This window comes from Pinus tabuliformis, chromosome 1_1 (assembly GCF_031772625.1).
Source record: "Pinus tabuliformis cultivar Carrire ecotype Pingquan chromosome 1_1, CPIR1, whole genome shotgun sequence".
Classification (NCBI taxonomy): domain Eukaryota; kingdom Viridiplantae; phylum Streptophyta; class Pinopsida; order Pinales; family Pinaceae; genus Pinus; species Pinus tabuliformis.
The window spans coordinates 260,567,018-260,592,849 of NC_142297.1; the positions used below are offsets into that span (position 1 = coordinate 260,567,018).

At 33.2% G+C, this 25,832-nt stretch overlaps 1 protein-coding gene across 1 annotated transcript; it reads right to left on the minus strand.

The window, feature by feature from the left end:
• Positions 1 to 7,435: 7,435 nt before the first annotated feature.
• LOC149212527 (disease resistance protein Roq1-like) lies at positions 7,436 to 8,858 on the minus strand. Its single transcript, XM_089388715.1, has 2 exons — positions 8,344 to 8,858; positions 7,436 to 8,237 (listed from the first exon to the last, which is right to left on the minus strand). Exons 1-2 carry the CDS (start codon positions 8,856 to 8,858, stop codon positions 7,436 to 7,438), a joined length of 1,317 nt encoding a protein of 438 aa, XP_089244841.1.
• Positions 8,859 to 25,832: the final 16,974 nt, after the last annotated feature.

A 25,832-nucleotide genomic window follows, 5' to 3' on the forward strand; every position in this document is an offset into this window, starting at 1 on the left:
TATAAAATGATAAACTTTCAAATCCACAACTTTTATAAAAAAAAAAAAGAAAAGCAGTAACTTCTATATTACAAAAAATTATAAAATGACACAATTGAGTTTACAATGGATAAGGCTTATGAAAAAATAGAAAAAAAAAGATAAATCCAATATTAAAAAAATAATAAAAAATGAAAAATGGAAACCTTAGTTGCACTAACTCATATACAAAAGCATAGAAAAACGACAACTTCTATATTACAAAAAATTATGAAGATAAGTTTGCACTTGTGAATAAAAGAAATAAAAAAACAGAAACTTCTATATTACAAAAAGATATAAAATGGCAAATTTCAGTTTAAAATGGATAACTCGAATGAAAAATAGGAAAATGATAAATCCAATATTAAAAAGTACATATAAAAAGTATAAAATGAAAAAGCTTAGTTGCAAATCCATAACTGCTATACAAAATTATAGAAAAATGGCAACTTCTATATTACAAAAAAATATAAAATAAGAAATTGTTGTTACATAAGATAAGTGTGCACTTGTGAATAGCATGAATGATAGTAAAGGTAAGTTTCGCCTAGAATAATAATTAAATTTAAATGGAAAAAGCTATGAAATAGTAATAAAGATAATGTTACACTTGTGAATAGAATAGAAAGTAAATTTACATTTTAAATTTTATGTATAAAATAATAAAATAATAAATAACATGTAAAAAATTATGTAGTTACAAATGGTATAGTAAGATTGGTATGCTTAGTAAATTTGCATGCTACATGTTTTATATAAAAAACAATAAACTAAATTTACATGTTCAATTTTACACTAAAGTTTGGTAGACAATTATAAGTTTGCACATGTATTTTTTTTCCATATTAAATTTAAATTATGACAGAGAAAGTAAGTTCTACTTTTTTAAAAATTGCAATAAAACTAGTTTACCAACTAATCTTGTTTTTTTGGAAACCTTCTACAAGTAATGAGAATTAACATGGAATTATGTCTTAATGTAGTAGAAAAGTATTGTTAGAAACTATAATTAAAAACTTATTCCCTTCCATAAAGAATTCTTGGTCAAATTAGTAGTAAAACAGAGTTAGAATTAAGAATTTGTTCTCTTTCAACAAAGAATTTTGGATCAATGCATGTACAAAACACTTTTGGAATACAGGGAATTGTAAGTTTTATATTAAAAAAATGCAAGTATATTTAAATCACATTCTTGTTTTTATTCTCATGATTTTTTTATGATATTTATTACCATGTTGGAGTATAGTGATTACCTGGATTGCATTCCATTGCAAAAGGATCACTGGTGTGGAATTCAAATAGAGGGGCTCATTTCCGGTAGTCAACCAGAAAGGTTCGGCACTGCCACATATTGTGTAATAAATTTGGATAAGATAGGACACATAACAAATTGAAATTAAATGAAAACTATTGTTTGTTATTTGTGATCAAATATTTTGTCTTTGTTGTTAATAGACATGTAAATATTAATTTCCTTGTTTCTATCCAATTATCACTCTAGTAATAGTTTTGAAATTTTTCCTTGCCATATTTGCAATTTTCTACTAGATTTCTAGGAATTAATGTGCTTTAGTTTCACATACACAGCCATGTTTTTAATTCAATTATAAGTAATCTCATAAGTAGGCTTCTATGCATTGTCTCTTTTGTATTCTCTATAGTTTGAAATTTTTTGTTTTTCAAAATATGTACAAATATAGTTCAATGAATTTGAATGACTTTTTTTTCTTGCAAACAGGATACTTGGAGACCCTCTAAAGGAAATTGATGGCACCTAGATCGAAACTTCCTGAATGGAAATATCTTGAAAGAAAAAATGATGGAAAAATTTATTGCAAGTTCTGCAATAATACTTGTGGGACATCAGTGACTCGAGCAAGAGATCATTTGCTTGGCATTGTGGGTGGAACTGGTGGAGGAGTGGCAGCATGTACTAAAATTGATGAAGATGTGAAGAAAAGTTTAAGTGAAGAAGTCAATTCTCATAAGAAAGGAAAGGTAGTCCAAGAAGCAAGAAAAAAAAGAACACAAGATACACTCATGGGAAGAGAAAATGTTATTAATTCAACACCAAGCTCTTTCCCACCATTTGTGGCATCTACAACATCTTCTATGCCATATGGATCACAAAGAGAACCTACTTTACCAGACGTTGATCCAACACAACAAACATTGGAGAAAGCTTGGAAGCCATTGGAGCGAAATGAGGTAGATGATGCAGTTTATGATTTTTTCATTGGTTGTAATATCTCTTTCAACACTATCAAAAGCTCATTATTTCATGATATGTTAAAAAAGATCGGCCATTTTGGTCCCTCATATGTTCTTCCCAGCTATTAAAGTCTTAGGACCAAAGGAATTGATAGGAACAAACAAAGAATAGAGGAAAGAGTTAAACCAATAAGGGATTCATGGGCTATTTCTGGATGTACTTTAGTTAGTGATGGCTGGACTGATCGCCAGTCTAGACCTCTTGTGAACACACTTGCGTGTTGTCCTCAGGGAGTGATCCATTTGTCTACTATTAATTGTATGGACAAAACAAAGACTGCTGAATATTTATTTCAGATACTAAAGGACACCATATTATCTATAGGAGAGGACAACGTAGTCCAAGTTGTCACTGATAATGCATCCAATTGTGTTCGTGCTGGTGAGCTATTGATGGAGCATTTCCCTAAGTTGTTTTGGACACCTTGTGCAGCACATTGTATTGATCTAGCCCTTCATGACATTGGTAAAATAGGTTGGGTGCAAGTAAATATATCTCAAGCAAGGCAACTAGTTAAATTCATTCTGAACCACCGATTGAGTTTGAGTATATTTAGAAGATACAAAACCAGGAATCTACTCAGACCAGGTGACACTAGATTTGCCACCCATTTTATTGCACTGCAAAGGGTGGTAGAGCAAAAAGCTACATTGTGATCATTCGTATGCAATGAAGAGTGGGTCAACTCTCCTTTGTCAAGGTCAGAAGGTGGTAAACTAATAGAGAAAACAATCTTCAATGAAATGTTTTGGTCATGTGCAAAAAAAATCATCTCTATTTGTGAGCCTATTGTACAGATATTGAGGATGGTGGATTCTAATGCTGCATGTATTGGTTTTTTATATGAAGGCATGGATAGGGTAAGAGAACACATATCATTGGTATGTAAGAATGATAGTTCAATATATAATCCAATATGGAGAATTGTGGAAAAAAGGTGGTGTATGTTGCATACACCATTACATGCTGCAGGGCTTTTCCTAGCACCTAATTACTTTCATGTTCCTAAGGATAGAGATATCATTCAGGGATTTTACAATTGCATGGAGAGGATGTATCATGATCCTGAGATACAATATAAAATACGAATACAATCAATATCATATAGGAAAGGGACTGGTCATGCTTTCACTACAGCTAGGGCACTACGAGATATGCACCATCCAGAGGTCACCCCTGCTCAATGGTGGTTTCTCCATGGATATGAGACACCTGAACTACAAACATTTGCAGTCAAGGTGTTGAGTCAGGTATGTAGGCATCATAATTATTTATATTTTGTATGTATATTTGCAAACTATTCCATGTAACTTATTATACTAATATATTATTATTTTCATGTAAAAAAATAGGTCACTAGTGCATCAGCATGTGAAAGGAGTTGGAGCACTCATGAGTTCATCCATAGTAAGAAAAGAAACCATTTAGGAGCTAGCAAATTGGCAGATTTGGCTAGCATTCATTGCAATTTACACTTGTGGCTGAAATCTTTGGAGGGGAAGAAAACAACTTCAAATATAGTACAAGAGGTTCCCCCTATTTTTAATGCATCTAGTGCAACCTCACAAGCACCAATTGTGGGATCGTCTTCTACATCCACACGTCACATCAATGAGAATGATGTTTTGCTCAGAGATATTATAGATGAGAGTGCTAGTAGTGATAATGACTCTCTCATGAGTGAATACACTGATGTGGATGAGGACAATGGAGATGAGATGACCTACACACCTTAAGATAATTTTGGCCCTTCATTTATGGTAGTGACCATAAATATTTTATTTCTATTAGCATTTTGTATAAGCACATAAGTCTTAAACTATGTTTTAACTTTTTGACTTATGTGATTGAATTGTTCTAGTTTGACATATTATGAGTCTTAGTTACTTTTATTGAATTCTTTTATAAGGTTTAAAGGTGTTTATTTTATAAGTAACATTGTTTTTTTAACTATAATACAAAATGAGCATGAAGTAAATGATCTAAATTCATATTTGAATCTTAAATTGGATATCATTGTTGTTGTCTTTCAAGCAGATTCTCCATAAGTTTGTAGATACATACAAAAAAAGACCCTTTAAGAGTTGTATCAATGTTTGTAGATGGCATGTACAATTTCAAATAGATCTATTTAGTGATTTAGAGATAAATTTCATGGTATTTAGAGATCACTTAAATCATAATTTTAATATCCAATATCTCAATTTTTACATTGAACTCTAGTTTTGTCTGTTGTGACTCATATTATTCGATTTTATTTTTACAAGTTTTTCTAGTATGCAATAATAATTAATTTGATGCATTTTAATCTTCATTATTTCTAAGCTGTTTTAGAGAGAAGGGGTCTATAACATTTTAGATAGGAGAAATTAACATTGGAAATAAGTAAACATAAATATACTTGGTAGAGAAAGATTTAATGAATTTTCATATAATGATTGCTTATTTAAATTAAAAATAAAAATAAAAATTAAGTATGTGTAAGATATATAATGTCGAATTTTTTCCGTATTGAATTTTATGGTATCGAATCGAATTCGAATTCGAATTTGGTAACTATGCTTTAAACCAAGAAACTAGAAATTTGACATAAAAACCCAACTATAACAAATACATTAGCAGCAACTTAACCCATCATATTACATTTCATGCAGTTGTTGCAAATAAATACATGGCATAAAATTGTTGCAAATGTATAAACTGGTCAAAATACTAAACTAGTGGATTACACTTTAGATAAGAAAGTTGTTCTACATGTAAAATTAAAAATGCAACATAAAACTATACACAAATTACTCCCCAAGTTGTCATAGTGCATAGAAAATTTCTTTAAATAAAACCACATTGTTGCAAATATCACAGGATTGGAAAATAAAGACTAAATTAAAATAATGTTTATTTTTTATATAGTAAATTTTAAAATTTTAGTTTGTTAAATAAATTTAATTTTATATTTTTCCAAAATATTTTATTTAAATTTCTTTTAAAACGTTTTATATGCACTTAAATTTCATAATTTTATTTCAAAATTTATTTTACAATATTGAACTTCTGAATTTTATAAACCATGGAGAATTACACACTTCAAAGATTTTTGTTGATATTTTTAAATAAAATTTTAAAAATAACTTTTAACTTGTTTTTAAATTCCATGAATCAATCATAATTATATATATAATTTTACAAGAAACTAATATAACAATATTTATATGCAAAAAGTTATGATAACAATAATTATCAAAAAATTATAATTATAATTATCAAAATATTATAACTCATTATATTATTAGAGAAAGTTTGTACTTAAACAGAAAAAATAAAAACAATTCCACCTAAAATAAATTCAATTAATTTTTACATATAATTACATATTTAAATATTTTATTTTTTACATATAAATAATTATTTTTATTTTATATAAAAATATATTTATAACCTATTATATTATATGATATTAAAAAAAACAGCAAAAACTTTTTAATAAATTTGATTATTTCATTTCTCTTTTATTTCGTTATTCTTTACAAATTGTTCGGGATACAATAATTGAAATCGAATCTATGGTTAATTAAAACAACAAAATCAAAAGAAAAATTATCACCATTAACATTTAATAATACCAAACCTATCGTGCATACCTCATTGCTTAGCGGAATGTTACTCAAATTTGACTAATAACCCCGATCAATTTTTCTACAACCAAGAGAATCTATTCATTCGCTCCGAATGAAAGCAGTAACAATGTACTAAGCTAGTTGTGATTCGTTTGTGAAAGATCTTACACCAGTCAAAAACAGCTTAATGCGAACCGATACAAGTTGCCACATACCGACCCTTTTGAATGAACCCTCTCATTGCCAAATTTCTTCTCTTCTTTGCTTTCCTTCAATTGTCCGCGCCGCCTGGTCCACTACTCCCACACTGGACATTGTAATCTGTGACACCATCGTTGAACACCTCCATCAACCTTCCACCTTCCACCTTTGTCCGCGTTGAGACAAATAGCTTTTGAAGTTTTGTCGCATGCTCCAGACCCCTGATTCTCTTCAGCTGCACACATCCCTTTGCATTTAGCAGCTCCAGACTTAACAATGGTTCGATATCCAGCAGCTCTAATTGTAACTTGGAGCACCCTTCGACGCTTAGCCTTTCAAGCTTTGTCGCATGCTCCAGCCCCCTGATTCTCTTCAGCTCCACACAACCGGTTGCACGTAGGTCCTCGAGACATTGCAATGCTTCTATACCCGGCAGCTCTTTTAACTGGGGGCAGTTAACGATATGGAGGATTCGAAGTCCATAGCTCTTCCAAACTTCCGGAAGTTTCCGGCAGCTCTTTTAACTGGGAGCATCCTATGACATTTAGGATTCGAAGCCTTGTACACTGTGCCAATCCCGGTATGTTCTTCAGCTTCACGCATCCGGCTGTCCACAACTCCTCCAAACATTCCGGCAGGGGTTCCTGCGAAAACGAAATGTTCACGTCTTTCAAACACGCTAACCTTGTTTTTTCTTGATTTTCTTCTACATAACCTTTCTAATTCATTAGCGACTAAATATACAATGTTGACACAACAAATTCCTATTTACCTGTAATTCGCCTTCCCTCTCCCACAGTGTCTTTAATTTGCTGGAGACATTTAGATATTTTAAATTCTTCACACCGACCCAGGAAGGCAGGGTCGAGTGGGGACGAGTTTGGTAACTTCACCTTCCTCAAAATGCATTCCAAGAGAACGCCTTTATCTTCATCATGTTCACCGCGAACCATCCGAATTCCCCGCACAGGCACAGACCTTATTTTCTATCCATTGTTAAAAAAAACAATCGTTATTACATGTTCATTTAATAATCGATCCAAAAGTCGAAATTTATAAAGGACTGAATAACTGAATACTTACAGAATCTAACAAATTACCAACGACGTTCTTACTCAGACGCCAAAGTCGACGCGGATCCGAAGACTCAGCAAATTCTATTCTCAAATCCCTAAGACTGTCCAGGTCATGCATACGTATCCAGTTCAAACTGTCCAGTTCTACTAAACATTTATTTTGGAGAGTTTGAAAACCCTTCCTTCCTCTCCAGCCTGAGCTGTTCCATATTCCTACGGCCGTCTCTTTGTCTAAGAATATTTTAAACCTATTATGGATCTCCCGGAAGTATGTGTTGGAGACTCCCCAATTCATCTTCCCAGTCAGCTTGTTCTCTTCCATAAAGCGGTGCCCCAAATTCCTTTAAAGAGAGGGGCAATCCCTTACAAGCTTCCAAGAACCGATCTACTAAAGCTTCAAATGTTGGCCTTGGATGCGGCTGGTTGAAGGCGTGGGAGCAGAAGAGAACACGAGAATGTTCTGGGTTAAGACCTTCTAACCTATAAATGGATGACTTTTCAACTTTTGAGCTTATCAGAATGCCCTGGTCTCTGGATGTAATCAATATTAAGCTATTCGGGTGGAGATCGCGGATTTCAACTGGCAAAAGTGCATCTACTTGATTCACATCATCTACATCATCTAATATAACTAAGGCATTACAAGATTTGAGAGGCTCTTTGAGCATCTCTTTACCTCTTTCAACCATTTTTACTGGCTCATCTTTTGAGGTCAAGCTTTGAAAAAGTTCTCTCTGCATCAAATTTAATGTGCCTTCAGCCCCATATTTTTTGACGTCATGCAAAAAGCACGATTTATGAAAATCAGATTTTCTCCTATTGTAAAATTCCCTAGCCAATGTACTCTTTCCTATGCCACCTAAACCCCAGATCCCCAACATCTGAGATCTCCCACTCTGCTGTTGCTGCAATCCCACTTTATCTTCAAAATCTCTCAGTTTCTCGTCCAAACCTGTTGGAAATTTGGCGACGTGCAAATCTGGTTTTTTCTTTTTCAGTATGTCCAGCAGACGTTTAACCACCTTATCTAGCAGCTCCACCTCCACCTCCTCGCTAGTAATTCAGAAGAACATAAATAGAATTGTGAGAAACCATCTATTTCTATTTATTAAACATAAAATACTACCATATCCAAAGCGATCAAAGGTTGAGTTCTCACCCAATATTGCACGCCTCCAGCTCAAAACCGCTGAGGTCTGCGACCCGAGAAAGTGCGTTTCTCCAATTTTCAATGATGCTGGAGTCATAACGCGGCTTCTCTTCCTGTGTTTGAGGGTCAGTAGTTTTCTTCCCTGCCAGGTATTGTAGGTCATATTTACCGCGCGTCCACCGAACCTCATAGGCCGGGACACCGTAAAAGACAGGAATGGTAGGAGCCGGTGTCTGGAACATTTGTACGAGCTCATCTAGGCACCAATTTGATCCAGCGTAGTTGGCAGACAAGATGGCGACGTGGACAGAGGCGTTGCTGATAGCTTTTTTTATTTCAGATGGAAGATCGTATCCTTGTTGCATCTCCTCCTCATCCAGAAAGGCCCTCACTCTGTTTTCGTCAAGGCGAAGGTAGAGAGACCTGGCGAAGGTATTCTTCGTATCAATACATCTGTGGCTTATAAACACTTCGTACCACTGATTGTTGCTGGGATGAGGAGCGGTGGAGGAGGATGCCGCCATTGCAAATCAGAAGTAAAAAGGGTAGAAAGTGATTGTCGATGCTATGGACGCAATTTGCAGAGGAGGAAATAAGTTATGGTTTCAGAACCAGAATGCAATTGTGGAGAAGATTTGGTGCGCAGCGTTGTATACATTAAACCATACCACTCTTATTTATAATTATAATTAACAAACACATCCTGGCCGATCGATTTGCCTGGATGGTCAACGCACATACGTTAAGTCCAACTATTTTAATATACATTTTATATTGAAATTATTAAAGACGGGACAGTAATATATTTTATTTTAATAATTACATTTGTTTTAATTATAAAAAAAATTAATTTTCTGACGATGCAAAGCTTTTTTGAAATAAAATTGGAAGAAAATATTATATTACAAGAGATTCAATCTTCATAAAATTGTAAAAAAATATTGTATTACCAGGTATTAAATCTTTATAAAATTGTAAAAATAATATTATACTACAAGAGATTCCATACTTTTAAATATGCAAAAGAGTTAGTCTTAAAATAAATTTATATTAGATTTTATATTATTATTTATTTTTTATATAAATCTTATTATGTTTTTATAATATTTATTTTAGGTTTTTATAATGTTTATTTTTTTAAGAGAAATTACAAAGAATTGATTTATAACGCTCAATTTTTTTTTTTTAAGAGAAATCACATAAAGAACAAAGAATCAACTTGTTTCCTATCTAGATCAAAGTTTCTTTTTTATCTTATTATTTATTTTTTATATAAATTTTAATTTTTAGTAATATCATGCTTATAAATATAAATCATCATCATTTTAATTTATATGATTTTATATATATAGGTTCATTTTATTGTATAAATTAAAATGAGAATGAGAATGATGTATACAATGATTTATATTTATAAACATAATATTTAAGTATTTTATTTTTTTCACATTTTTAATATAAAAATATTTTATTTCCAATTTTATTAAAATTATTCTAGTAGTTACATAAATTTGTGAATAATAATTTTATTTGATATATATGAAGTGTAGAAAATAGTTTATTATAAATATTAAATTTTTATAGGGTTATTAATTATATTTACACATAAAATTTTATAATATCATATTAATAAGTATAAATCATAATAATGTATTATATATATATATATATATATATATATATATAACAAAATTACAGTATAACAAATTGAATTGGCTTCTACTTCTTATTTTTATTATTATTTATTACTATTTTATTGATTTAAAGCTAGGTATATCTCCCTCACTCATGATATATGTAATGTGAATGGAGTTCTTTTTTTTAGGTCTAACACTCGTTGACTAAATGCTCCACTACAACATCTCCTCTCTATTGTCTTGTGGACTTTATGATTTAAGGTTTTTATTTGGAGACTTCACTATCCACCACCATCACATCATTGTCAACATTTCTTCACACTTCAACCTCCATTGCCTTGACAACTCAACCTCTTGTGCCTTGACAAGACAACTCTATGGCCACCATCTTCACTGCCTTCACAATTCTGTCTTACATAAGCTAATACAATCTAACACAAGTTAATGACCATCCCAACAATCTAGAAACACATGAACCAACCACAAAATTCTTTTAGATTACTTAGTTGGAGTAGGAAGACAACTTGTGAGGCTAACCATATCCTCTGATACAACATGCCAAAGGCTACATATTAATGATATTCAGTTGTAGGTGATTCAAAAAACTCTTTATCAAAAACTAAATCCTATATCATTCTCCTAATAGATATTCCATATTTTTATGTGACACCAAATTGATCCTAGCCAATTCTTTCAAGTCCTTAGAGTTTTTTTCTTTTGTGTTGGGAATGTAAGATCCAAATGTTAAAAATCATAACAGCTCTTGCACACTTTAGTGTTCCAAATAAAGTAAAAAAAATAAAATTAAACCTTCAGAAAGGACAAGAACACAAAGGGATATTAAAATATAACTACTTATTTAATTAATAATTGCAAATAATACATGCCATAATGATAATAATAGAAACCCTTGCAAATGGCATGCAAGGTTACTCATTAATAGACTAAACCAACTTAACTCTGAAGCACAATTGTGGATCCTCGATGGATCCACCAAAAAATTCACCCATGGGGTTTTTGTCCCTGGGATCAAACTAGAACTAGCCTCGCCAAGTTCTCCACAAAGACAAAATAAATAGATAACTCATGATGATCTCATTGTTAGGCTCATATCCCCTCTATAGGTTTGATGGACTCTCTATAGACTTTATTTTAATGTTTTCCGTCGAAAAATTAAGGCAAATACCATGGGCCAATGTCATGGGCAAATACCACGATAATGAGCTTGGGCAAATTCCATCCACTTTTGCCATATCCAAAAAAAAAAAGGAATATTACAAATCCTCCTGCCCAAAAATTGTTTTCCCTCGATAAGTCCACTTATATCCACAATAGAAGCATTTGTATATTGATACCAGGAAACTACTTTACAAGAAAAATAATTGTGTTTCCAATAACATTATGATGCAAATCTCGAGTTTCCTTTGTACTATTTGTTGAAAACAAAATAAAAGAACATCTTTCATTGCTCTATCTATATCTCTTACATGCATTTCCTCTATTTTTCTACGATAACAAAATCAAAACACATCTTTTATTACTGAGGTTATCTCTCTTACATGTAACTCCTATGTTTTTCTATGATAAACGTAGATTTATTCAAAACACTTTTGTGTATGTGTACATTTTGGAATTTTCTATTTCATAAATATGGAATTTATCAAAAAAAAATCAAACTTTCTTTTTACTTGTCTTTTTTTTTTTTTTTTTTTGTAATTTTGTAATTTTCTACTAAAAGAAGTCGTTTCTTATGTTACTATGATCATATTCATGTCTCGTCCTGCCTAAGTTCATAAATAATCTCAATAGTTGCTCCTCACATGTAGCCAACTATTTATCTTTTTTAGATATCTCCATTTTTCATTCTACAACATTTTTTTTATGAAATATTCATAACATTCCTATGTAATTTTGATAAGGACACTACACAATTCAAGCAAGAATGGTTACAAGAAAGCATGAATTGTATGAAGAGATGTAGAAGAAATTACTTCCTTGTACCTACTATGACTATGCGAGAAAAATATCACAGGCGCATTCTTGAGTCCAAATGGCATCATAATGTATTGAAAACAAACCCACTCCATCGTGATGGTATTTTTTCTCCTATCCTCGGGCATGATCTTAATCTGATGATACCCCGAAAACCCGTCAGTGAATGAGTAGGTCTCCTACCCTCCAACATTGTCTAATACATCACTGATAAACGATGTTGGGAATAGGACATGGACACACACATCATTAAGCTTCCACAAGTCTACGCAAATTCTTATCTCACCCTTTTGTTTCTTCTCCTAAACCACCATTGGGTTCACCCAATTAGATTCTTTAACCAGTTCTATGATGCTTACCTCCAACACCTTATCCAGCCGTAGGTGAACCTTTTCCTTGTATTTAGGATTAAGGCGATATGGTCTATGTTTAATAGGCTTCGTGTCTAGCTTTAGAGTAATCTTCATAACACCCAAATCGCCAATTATGCCGTTAAAATCTAAAAACCTGGTAGGAAATATATCCTGGTATTCGCGGAGTAACTTAGCAACTTTATGCACAGTAGTGTCATCCCAATAATTTCCAATCTTTGCAAACTTTGGTTCTGCTTTAGTGCCAATATTTATTTGCTTTGTCTTCAACGGCATGGTGATGTTCGAATCGTCTATTTGTGGGCCTTCGACCTCGTGATGCCCTTTTTCCTCTCGAATATTAATTATTCTTGGATATTTATCTTCCTCTTTAGTGGTCACATTATAACATTCCAGTGCATGGTGCAACTAGGTGCTCCAATTTGATTGGATCCATTCCATAGGTTCTTGCTTTGTTTTGAAGATAGCCATCTTAATTTCTTGTAGAGCTTCATCGATGCTTGCGAAGTTGTCTTCAAAGTTGAAGGTCAACAAGAACCCTTCCCTTAATATATCCCACTCCTCGGTGCCATGGCGGAGCTTCGTTTCTAGGTACCAGTTCATGGGAATTGTATCCAAAGTATGGAAAAATATGTGTACCCACTTTAGATACAGTTTTGTCCCCCATCCTTTAGTCCATTTTCCTAGGTGATCACGCAGATCATCCCTTCCATTGTATTTCTAGTGTTAGGACACCCAAACCGTAACCCCGTCATTCTTCTATAATCTCGCCATCCATCAAAACTATATGTATGCGTATCGCACCATCGTGCAGGCGTAGGGCCAAGTCTAATGCTTGGAAGTAGTGATCCTCAACAACTTCATGCTCAAATTCATCCAAAAATATATCTACATCAGTTAAACCATCATAATAGGTATAGATTTAGTTGTGCCAACTAACAAATCCCTACACTACTTGCCCTATGTAATGGAGGTTTAGATTTACGTTTTTATAATGTTTATTTTATGTTTTTATAATGTTTATTTTTTTATAGAAATAACATAGAGAACAAAGAGTTGATTTATAATGCTCATTTTTTTTTGGAGAAATCACATAGAGAACAAAGACTCGACTTGTTTCCAACCTAGATCTAAGTTTGTTTTTATCTTATTATTTATTTTTTATATAAATTTTAATTTTTAGTAGTATCATGCTTATAAATATAAATCATCATCATCATATATATATATATATATATATATATATATATATACATTCATTTTATCATATAAATTAAAATGAGAATGATGTATACAATGACTTATATTTATAAGCATAGTATTTAAGTTATTTATTTTTTTCGCATTTTTAATATAAAAATATTTTATTTCCAATTTTATTAAAATTATTCTCATAGTTATATAAATTTGTGAATAATAATTTTATTTGATATATATGAAGTGTAGACAATAATTTATTATAAATATTAAATTTTTATAGGGTTATTAATTATATTTAAACATAAAAGTTTAAAATATCATATTAATAAATATAAATCATAATAATGTTATATATATATATATATATATATATATATATATATATATATATATATATATATATATAGATATATATATATAATAATAAAATTACAGTATAACAAATTGAATTGATTTCTACTTATTTTTTTATTATTATTATTTATTACTATTTTATTGATTTAAAGCTAGGTATATCTCCCTCACTCATGATATATGTAATGTAAATGGAGTTTTTTTTTTTTTAGGTCTAACACTTCATTGACTAAATGCTCCACTACAACATCACCTCTCTATTTTCTTGTGGAGCTCCTTACACTGCAATAAGTAGAATCTATTTTATTTAAATATTGTTGGACTTTATGATTTAAGGTTTTTATTTGGAGACTTCACTATCCACCACCATCACATCATTGTCAACATTTCTTCACACTTCAACCTCCATTGCCTTGACAACTCAACCTCTTGTGCCTTGACAAGACAAATATATGGCCACCATCTTCACTGCCTTCACAATTTTGCCTTACATAAGCTAACACAATCTAACACAGGTTAATTACCATCACAACAATCTAGAAACACATGAACCAACCACAGATTTCTTTTAGATTACTTAGTTGGAGTAGGAAGACAAATTATTAGGCTAACCATGTCCTCTGAAACAACATGCCAAAGGCTCCATATTAATGATATTCAGCTGTAGGTGATTCAAAAAAATCTTTATCAAAAACTAAATCCTATATCATTCTCCTAATAGATATTCCATATTTTTATGTGACACCAAATTGGTCCTAGCCAATTCTTTCAAGTCCTTAGAGTTTTTTGTTTTTTTGTGTGTGTTGGGAATGTAAGATCCCAAATGTTAAATTTATAACAGATCTTGCACACTTTAGTGTTCCGACTAAAGTAGAAAAAATAAAATTAAACCTTAAGAAAGGACAAGAACACAAAGGGATATTAAAATACAACCGCGTATTTAATTAATAACTGCAAATAATACATGCCAGAATGATAATCATATAAACCCTTACAAATCACATGTAAGGATACTCATTAATAGACTAAACCAACTGAACTCTTAAGCACACTTGTGCATCCTCGATGGATCCACCAACAAATTCACCCTTGAGGTTTTTGTCCCTGGGATAAAACTAGAACTAGCCTCGCCAAGTTCTCCACAAAGACAAAATAAATAGATAACTCATGATGATCTCATTGTTAGGCTCATATCCACTTTTATAGGTTTGATGGAATCTCTATAGACTTTATTTTATTGTTGTCCCTCAAAAAATCAAGGCAAATACCATGGGCCAATGTCATGGGAAAATACCATGGTAATGACCTTTGGCAGATTCCGTCCACTTTGGCGATATCCAAAAAAAAGGAATATTACAAATCCTCCTACCCAAAGATTGTTTTCCCTCAAGCAATCCACTTCTATCCACAAGACAAGCATCTGTATATTGATACCAGGAAACTACTTTACAATAAAAAGAATTGTGTTTCCAATAACATTACAATGCAAATCTCGAGTTTCCTTTGTACTCTTTGTTGAAAACGAAATAAAAGAACATATTTTATTACTCTATTTGTATCTCTTACGTGTAATTCTTCTATTTTTCTACGATAACAAAACCAAAACATATCTTTTATTACTCAGGTTATGTCTCTTACATGTAACTCCTATGTTTTTCTATGATAAAATGTAGATTTATTCAAAACACTTTTGTGTATATTTACATTTTATAACTTTCTATTTCATAAAAATGGAATTTATCAAAACAAATCAAACTTTCTTTTTACTTGTTATTTTTATTTTTATTTTTATTTTTTAATTTTGTAATTTTATACTAAAAGAAGTTGTTGTTTATGTTACTATGATCATATTCATGTCTCTTCATGCCTAAGTACATAAATAATCTCAATGGTTGCTCCTCACATGTAGCCAACTCTTTATTTTTTTTAGACATCTCCATTTTTCATTCTACAACATTTTTCTTATGAAATATTCATAAGATTCGAATGTAATTTTGATAAGGACACTACACAATTCAAGCAAGAATGGTTACAAGAAAGCATGAATTGTATGAAGAGAAGTATAAGAAATTACTTCTTTGTACCTACTATGACTACGCGGGAAAAATATCACAGGCGCATTCTTGAGTCCAAACGGCATGATAGTATATTGAAAACAACCCCACTCCATCGTGACGGTCGATTTTCTCCTATCCTCAGGCACGACCTTAATCTGATGATACCCCGAAAACCCATCAGTGAATGAGTAGGCCTCCTGCCCTCCAACATTGTTTAATACTTCATCGATAAACGACATTGGGAATGGGTCGTGGACACACACATCATTAAGCTTCCATAATTCTATGAAAATCCTTATCTCACCCTTTTGTTTCTTCTCTTGAACCACCATTAGGCTCACCCAATCAGACTCTTCAACCAGTTCTATGATGCTTACCTCCAACATCTTATCCAGCTCTAGGAAAACCTTTTCCTTGTATTTAGGATTAAGGCGATACGGTCTATGTTTAATAGGCTCCACGTTCAGCTTTAGAGTGATCTTCATAACAGCCAAATCGCCAATTATGCCCTTCAAATCTGAAAACTTGGTAGCGAATATATCGTGGTATTCGCGGAGTAACTATGCAACTTTATGCACATTAGCATCATCCCAATAATCTCCAATCTTTGCAAACATCAGTTCTACTTCAGTGTCAATATTTATTTTCTTTGTCTTCAACGGCACGGTGATGTACGAGTTGTCTATTTGTGGGCCTTCGACCTCATGATGCCCTTCTGCCTCTGGAATATTAATGTTTCTTGTATCTTCATATTCCTCTTCAGTGGTCACATTATAACATTTTAGTGCATGGCACAGCTAGGTGCTCCAATCTGGTTGGATCCATTCCATAAGTTCTTGTTGCGTTCTAAAGATAACCACCTTAATTTATTGTAGAGCATCATCGATGCTCGCGAAGTTGTCTTCAAAGTTGAAGGTCAATAAGAACCCTTCCCTTAATATATCCCACTCCTTGTTGCCATGGCGGAGCTTCATTTCCATATACGAGTTCATGGGAATTGTATCCAAAGTATGGAAAAATATGTGTACCCACTTTGGCTATGGTTTTTTCCCCCATGCTTTAGTCCATTTTGCTAGGTGATCGCATGGATCATCCCTTCCATTATATTTCTATGTCAATCTAGTGTTAAGACGCCCAAACTATAACCTCATCATTCTTCTATAATCTCGACATCCATCAAAACTATATTTATGCGTACCCCACCATCGTGTAGCCGTGGCACGTAGGACCAAGTCTAATGCTTGGAAGCAGTGATCCTCAACAAATTCATGCTCAAATTCATCCTAAAACGTATCTACATCAGTTAAACCATCATAATAGGTTTAGATTTAGTTGCACCAACCAACAAATCCCTACACTATTGGCCCTTTCGGCAACAACCCATGTAGCGTAGGCTGTTGTCTCACCCGAAGTAGTATGGGGGGATGCAAGAACCATGTTTCTACATCCAGAGACTATTGTGATGTCTTTTAGTGCCTTAGATCTCCCTTCACACAGATTGATACACTCTTAGGTCACATTGCTGCAACACTGCTAAAACAGCCTTCAAACCTTCGCGAAGGTCTACGATTAATCTTTATGAACTTTTAATAGTCAATCTATCTACTTACATGCATCAAAAAGCAGTCCTAAATTAGGGTTTATGCAAATTTACTTATGTTATTAGTAAACATCGGAGAATTCATCATATTCTTTGCGAAAGTACATAAACATGCTTTGCGTACATCATTAATAGTTATTCAACAAAATCACACAACGTTCAATTAACATTCCATAAAACACATTATTCATAGACAACATATAGCATTAGCGAAAATAGAGATAAAACAGATATACACAAGAATTCTTCAATAGCTGTCTTTATTGATCTTCAATTCAAGATTAATAACTCAAAAGTACCTTGCAAATTTAGCTACAGGGGTCCACACACTCAGTTGTGGACCCTACCTAGGCTTCTACACACTCAACTACAGAGCCTTTCTTCCCCTATCTGACCCACTTCTATTTGCTAGCACTTCTCTTCTATATACCCATTTCTTATCAAAAACATGCTTTAGACTCTCTAAGACACACCTACTTATAGCCTTTTTCATACAATGCCATGGTCTGCGGACCATGGGTGGATCTAAAAACGGACTCATACTTTACATAAAACAACGAGCTAAACCCCTTTGACTCATAATCATCTACGTACTCCGCATCCACAAATCACTGAGACTTTACATTTATTACAAAAATGTATCAAAACTTGGGTTATCTTAACCCCAAAATTGACTGAGGGGACCCCATCCCAACAATTAGGAATCAATTGGGCCTTCGACATGGATGCATGATTAATATGAAGAAGCGAATAATAACATTTGAAAAGAAGGCACTCCAAGTTATTGTACCACTGGACCTTGCTGAAGGAAAACTCAACACTGAACCAATTCATGACTATGTGGAGGAAGACGATTTGGATCAAATATAAAATATCACCATGTGTGATCAAGATTGGATCAATCCCACTACATATTCGAAGATCACGTGGGACATAGATAGCTTTTGTACCTCATATTTCGATGAACAAATCGAGCATTGGTAGAATATGTTTCATGAAGTATCTACTCTACATTGAAACATGATGACAAAATCGGTTTGATGTGTGCTTATGGAGGTGAGAAATCTTCCTCATTATGATGGATTAAATGATGTTAATTTTTTTTTGGATGAATTTGAAAGAGAGGTGCCAGAAGAGCATCGATTCCAGGCACTCGATTTGGTGTTGTGCGCTATGCTTGCTTGTTGGTGGGGTATGCATAAGGGTAGCTTTGCTGACTAGAAGGAATAGATACAAATGATGAATCTAAGGTTTGGATATGCTAATGCCTGTATGACTGAAAAATACAGCAGGAAGAACGATCTGTGCGAACACTTGGTGTGATGGACTAAAGCTTGGGGAGAGGAGCCTCAACCTAAATGGGTACATATTTTTTGTCATACCCTAGGTACTATTCCAATGAATTGGTACTTGGAAATGGAGCTATGTCATGGGATGACCGAGTGGGATATCTTGAGGGAAAGTTTCTTGTTAACTTTCATCTTTGAGGATGGATTTGAGTGCATTGATGAAGTGCTCCAAGAAATTAAGGCTGCTATCTTTAGCATTCCTGAAGAACTAGTAGAATGGGTTCAACAAGACTGGAATACAAAGTTGCGCCATGTGCTTGAATTCTACAATGTGGCTACAGAAGAAGAAGAAGATGGCCCATGAAATATCAGCATTCCAGGTACTTAGGGACAACGCGAGTCAAAGGACCCAAAGCAATGAACCCTAATATAACAAAACCTTTGAAGAAAAGAAAAGTAAACATTAGATCCAATATGTAGCCTATGTTTGCAAAGATAGGTGATTATTGGGATGAAGATACAGTTGATAAATTTGTAGAGATGTTGCACGATTACCAGGACTTGTTTCCTACCAAGTTATCAAACCTAAAGTGAATAGTAGGGGATCTGGGTGTAATAAAGATTTCATCTAAATCCCAATGTGAAGCTTGTAAAACAGAGACCCTGCCTCCTAAATTCCAAGTATAAGGAGAAGGTGCGCCAAGAGATGGAAAAATTGCTAGAAGCCAGAATCATTAAGCCAGTAGAAGAGTTTGATTGGGTAAGCCCCATAGTTGTTCAAGAAAAGAAGTAGCAAGGTGAAATTAGGATATGCGTATATCTAAGAAAGCTCAATAATGCATGTTTTCATGACCCATTTTCAATGCCATTTACATATGACTTTTTGGAGAATGTTGGAGGGAAATAAGCTTATTCATTCATTGATGGGTTCTCAGGATGCCATCAGATTAAGATCGCGATGGAGTGGGGATGCTTCTAGTACACGGTGATGCCATTCAGGCTGAAGAATGCGCCCATGATCTTCTCAAGTGTTGTAATTGCAATGTTCAAAGAGTTCATCCATAAATTTTTAGAATTATATTTTGATGACTAGACTATGTTCGGGTTGGTTAAGTGCCACGTTGCAAGTCTATGCCTTATGTTGGATACTTGTCATAGATACAAGATTGCCCAAAATTTGAAGAAATGTATATTTTGTGTGACTTATGGGATATTGCTAGGCCATGTGGTCTGTAAGTAGGGACTAATGGTAGACCCTATGAAGATAGATGTTATTGTTAATTTAGAAGCTCCAAAGAATGTAAAGCAGTTGCGCGCAACGCTGGGGAACACCGGCTACTATAGGAAGTTTATTAAAGCTTATGCATAGATAACTGTGTTGATGGAGAAATTACTGAAGAAAGACGTGACGTTTTGCTGGAATGAAGGGTGTTAGCGCAATCTAGGTGTGTTAGAAGAAAAGATTGCGACTCTACCCATTTTGGTGTTTCAAAACTGGAAGAAAGAGTTTCATGTTCATGTGGATGCATCCTATATTGCATTGGGTGTGGTATTGACCCAGCCAGGAGAAGGCGAAATTGATCATCCTATACCCTTCTCAAGCAGGAAATTATCAAAGGTAGAAAATAACTCTTCAACTACAGAGTGCGAAGGGCTAGCGATGGTCTATGTGTTGTAGAAATTTCGATATACCTGTTAGGAGGACATTTTAAAATGTATACACATCACTCCACTCTTAAGTACTTGGTCAACAAGCCTGTGTTGTGGGGGGGGGGAATCTATAGGTGTTTATTTATTTTTTATGAATATCATTTTGGGGTAATTATGCAACCTAGACAATTGAACGCAGGACCAGATCATCTATCGAGAATTGAGATAGCTGAAGAACCAACTAATTTGGAAGAAGGATTGTTGGATGCACAACTCTTCGATGTACATGTCACAGATGATCATTTTGTTGATATAATCTAGTTTTTGACTACTGTAACAGCCCCAGAAGGATATTCCACTCAAAAGAAGAAGGAATTGATGGTTTATGCTGCTGAATTTTCTATGATTTAGGGACCCTTGTATAAGATGGGCACTGATGAAATATTGCACTGATATGCTCCGGAGTTTGAACGATCTAGCATCCTCACCGAAGCACATGGAGGGGAGGCGGGATGACACTGTGCAAGAATAGAAACCACGCAGAAGATTCTAAATTCATGGTTATGATGGCCAATGGTGCATAAGGATTCTAAGGCATATTGTAGGGCATGCGATGCATGTAAACAGTCAGCAAAGCCATCGCGAAGGGACAAATTTCCCTTAAATCCTCAAATTTCATTACAGGTCTTTGATAAATGGGCAATCGACATTGTAGGTCCGATACAACCACTAGGGAGAAAGATAGGCGTGTGCTACATTATCATCACGATTGAGTATTTGACAAGATGCATGGAAGCAGAGTCAGTAAAATGTTGTAGTGCTACTATAGCTCGGAAGTTCTTGTTTGAGTTTGTCTTGACAAGGTTTGGATGTCCTATGATACTGATGAGTGACAGGGGTACGCATTTCTTAAATGAAACAATTTTAACTTGCTAAAAACTGAAAACTAAAATAAATTGAATTCCTACCTAGTTACTCTAATCAGTTGTTCAACTGCTGGTTAGGTAAAATGAAACAGCCAATGCAACTATTCAAGCATTATGTAATTTGATGTATTTTTCTACATTTGCTTGTTTGTGATCAAAACTGAGATTCTAAAACCAATTATAACTTTGTAAACAAATGAGAAGATAAGGAAATACTTGATTTCCTTTGTTGACTCTAGCAACGATACAAAAGGACCTTCCAAGATATATACACCAATGTTTAACTGGTCTAAGTAACTTTACAATTGATTTGGATGGCCTCCATGCCATGAAAGTGAAATTTCATTTTCATATTTATCACCCTGCATATTTTCAGATAAGCTTTGTGATGATATTTCTACTGGTTGAAATGTTTGTCTGATGAAACCTTTATAATCTTGATTTTGAATCTCATAGTTGGTTAATGGAGAAAAAATATGATTGCATTCATCGTCTAACATGTCAGCTATTGGATCATAAAAGACATGGAAGGATTGCTGCAACCTATTACATATGGGTTTTAATGGGACTTCATGGATTTCTACACACATTTCATCCCTTTCTTTGGAGATACTATACCATATTTCCTTTAAAATCTGAAATGATTCAAAACATAGTGGTATAGAACTTTCCTATGTCATCTGATCAGACGTCTCAATAGAATTTGATAACTGCACTTGTGAAACTGAAAATTCCTGATTAAGTTTTTCATTATCTTCTTTTTTGTCAATATTAATACCTAAAGAATGCTGATATTTTATTTCTTTAAAGTTTTATCTGATGAACTAAAATGAAGCAATACAAAGAGGCAAAGAAGCTTCACTTATTTCCAAATTTTCTACACTTTCTTCCTCACTTTCATAGCTGATATGGATAAGATGATCACTATTTTCAAGCTACTGAAACTGCATTCCTTTATTTCCAAAACTAATTTCTGATTGCTCTGTAAAGTTAGTTCGGATTTGAAGAACATAATTATCATCATACTCATTATATTTAGGCAAATCATTAAAAGAATCAATGTCATCAAAACATACACATTAGATCAGCAGATTGCCTCTCCATATATTGCTCTATAAATCTATCTCCTAATCTACGGTAGTTGGAATTAGAATGAATTTTTTCATGGCTATCAACCTCTTCCTTTTGTGAAATAAATGTGTCATGGTGATTTTGAGCAAAAAATGTATATTTCATGGTGATATTTTGTATCATTTACTCTATTTTTCTCACCAAAATGTCAAGTTTTACCTCTGCAATGTTGTTCTTCTCCGCTCCTACTTTCAACTTTTCTCTTCTAATTTGCAAATTAACTTCTACATCTACTGCAATGTTCTGCATCTATTCCAGTGTTGACGGGTTTCTTTCTCTTAGTTGAAATTCTATCTCTAAATAAAATGCTTTTGGATAATGCAAGAGAGCTGAATTAGGAAGAGGTCTTATATTTGATGGCATTGATTAATAGATTTGATTAAATCTGTTAGAAAATTGTTGTATTGTTTCATTTGGATGTCCTTTTAACTGATTATATTCTTCTACGATCACAAAAAGATTAACTTTGATTGTCCATTTATCAAGGAAAATTTTGGCAAACTGTTGGAAATTTGAGATGCTTGCAATAGGTAAATTCTTCAACCAACTATTTACTCTACTTTGCAAAGAGAGAGAAAAAAGTTTGATTCTAACATCATCTCCATCAATCTCAAATAAGTATAGATAATTCTCAAAACCTTGAATATCTTTTTGGGTAGTGATTTTACCATCCTTTCCATCAAACCTAGGGAGATACTTGTAATAATTGTTAGGGAAAACATGGAGTGTACGAGGTAAGATGAGTGGTTTATACCTATCAGGAACTTTCCAAGGTATAGGAATATGTACAGGGATTGTAAGATCATTCTTAATTATTTGAGATTTCTTGATTGGAAAATGATCATTAGAAGATTCAGAAGAATGCTGCTCAAATGTGTAAGGATATTTTATATTTACGATTTTCAAGGGAAAATAATGAAAAACGAATCTAAGATCTTCTCTAAAATACAATATACAATGAAAAACCTTCTCGATGAGAAAAAACATGATGTCTTGGATAACAATCCATGTTAGAAACTTGATCTTCCCATATTGTTCTTTCAGGTTCATTCATCAAGTGGAATCTTAATTGTGAAATTGATTTGGAGTCGCTAGGTGGATGATTTTAACCTTTGTGTGTCTGATCATTGTCCACCATCATAGATCAGATCTGAACCTGTAAAATATTTCTAAAGAAAATGTTAGTCGTCCCTAGTGGAGTTGCCACTATGTTATCACTCAGAACTTTATCTAGAATCCGTCAAAAGAAAGAACAAACTGAGGTAACCACTAACCAACTTTGGAGCATAGGCTCTAGCCAACCTAAGCTCAGAGAGGGATCTCTCTATATGATTTAACTTTATTTGCTGGAATTTTAGGTTACTTATGATTGTTCTTGAGGTTTTTGATTTGTATTTTAGATTGGATGGTGGGATACTCTAAATAGATGGATAGAATGATGCCTTTTAGACCATTGGAATATGGAATCATACAGAAAGGAAGAAAAACTCATTCAACTCACTAAAGGGAATGTTCAAAGGTCATGCTAGCAAAGTAAAGTTAAGGTCTTTGGAACAGAGGGGTGGAATGGTTCCATTCATGGTGAGAGAGCAATTAAGGGTTCTCAAACTGGGATATGAATGAGGAATAGAGAGGTAATCGAAATCAAAGGGATATTAAGAATCCTTTAACCTGGATATGCAAGAAAACAACCTAAACTAAGGAGCAATTATGAATTCCTTAACTTAGATATCAGCAGAAAACATTTAAATGTATAGCTATTAAGACATAGTGTAGTTAAACAAGTTCTGAAGTGTTGTTCCAGTTATAACATTCAAATTTAGAAAAACATTAAAGACTGTGAATAACTTAGGAAAGATAAAATAACACATGAAAATACTTGTCTGAACTTCACTCAACACATGAATCCTTTGAAATATATGATCTTTATTCATCAATCCAGCTTGTTGCCTTAGCAAATGATACAATAACCTTTTGGGTCTTCTTGATCAAAAAGTCTATAGAAATGTCTAATGAAATCCCCACCAAAATACTTCAAATGAAGAAGTATTTATTCAATTTCTAAAATGAAATATCTTGAAAAAATATCAAGATTGGTTTTACAAATATCTCAAACTCTTTTACATTAATAGAACTTAAATAAAGGACACTCAAAACTAGTGTATCTATTTTGCACTATATTTATGGACTTATGGTGACAAAGAAGAGAAATTCTAATTTGATAGCAACTCTTAATTGATGATGAGGCTTCCAAGTCAGTAACTACCTCCTTCCTTTGTGCATTTTTCCCCAGAAATTCTGCAAAATTAGGGTCCAAAGATAACTTTGTATATCTCAATTCGAGAGAGATATGTAAAAAGTGAAAGATGTTATTGTAGATAAGTATTTTATTGAGATAAACCTCTTTCTGTTTCCTAAAATTAAGCTCCATATGTTCACAATATTCTTTGCAAGAATATACGAAAAACGAGACTTTGCATAGTCCGAAAAATAGGCTGTGAAGATAAGCATTGAAGAAAATGTGAGATAGGTTTTTGTAGATTGGCCTCTTAGGAACACAAACCTCCCCCCATTTCTCAAAATTCATATTGGATTCGCCACAATAGTTTCTACAAAAATATGACTTAAATAGGAAATTTCTGGAAAATGTACCATTCTTGCTTTGATTTCATCTTTTAACCTTAATTTTCTTTTAAATGTTTTTACTTGTATTTTGGATAAACTTCATTGTTGTTGGTGAAAGTGTTTTCATCTTTGTTTAACCCTTACTGTCTCCATGCTTACTTTTACTATCTACCTTGATTGCTCTGCTTTTTCATCTATCTTCATTTTGACCTGAATTTATTTTATCTCTATGTGTTGTAACTATCTTCCATGTTGTTTGTCTTCCTGTTGGCTACTTTTGTTCACTTTGATTTTTCAAACTGATACACTTTTTTTTATACTCTTTGACACTTCTGATCTGTCAACATCCTTTTACCATGTTGTTTTACTTTTACTGTCTTAGCTTCTTGTACCAATAGGTGTCATATTTCATGATTGACTGTGGAAATGCCAAATATGTCATCTTTTCATGTTGCAAAGGTTCCATATTTCCAAGAAAACCAAAAAAATTTAAAATGTAAAGAGGGTATGCCCTAAAAGAAAAATCAAAGGGCAAGAAGAAGAATGAATTGGCCAAGAGAAAAATAAAAGAAAATGAACCCCAATCAAGAGGCCAGGAAAGTGTGCTAGTTCAAATGCCACTACTATTCCATTTTTGAATAATTTCACAGTTAAGGGAGGGCCAAA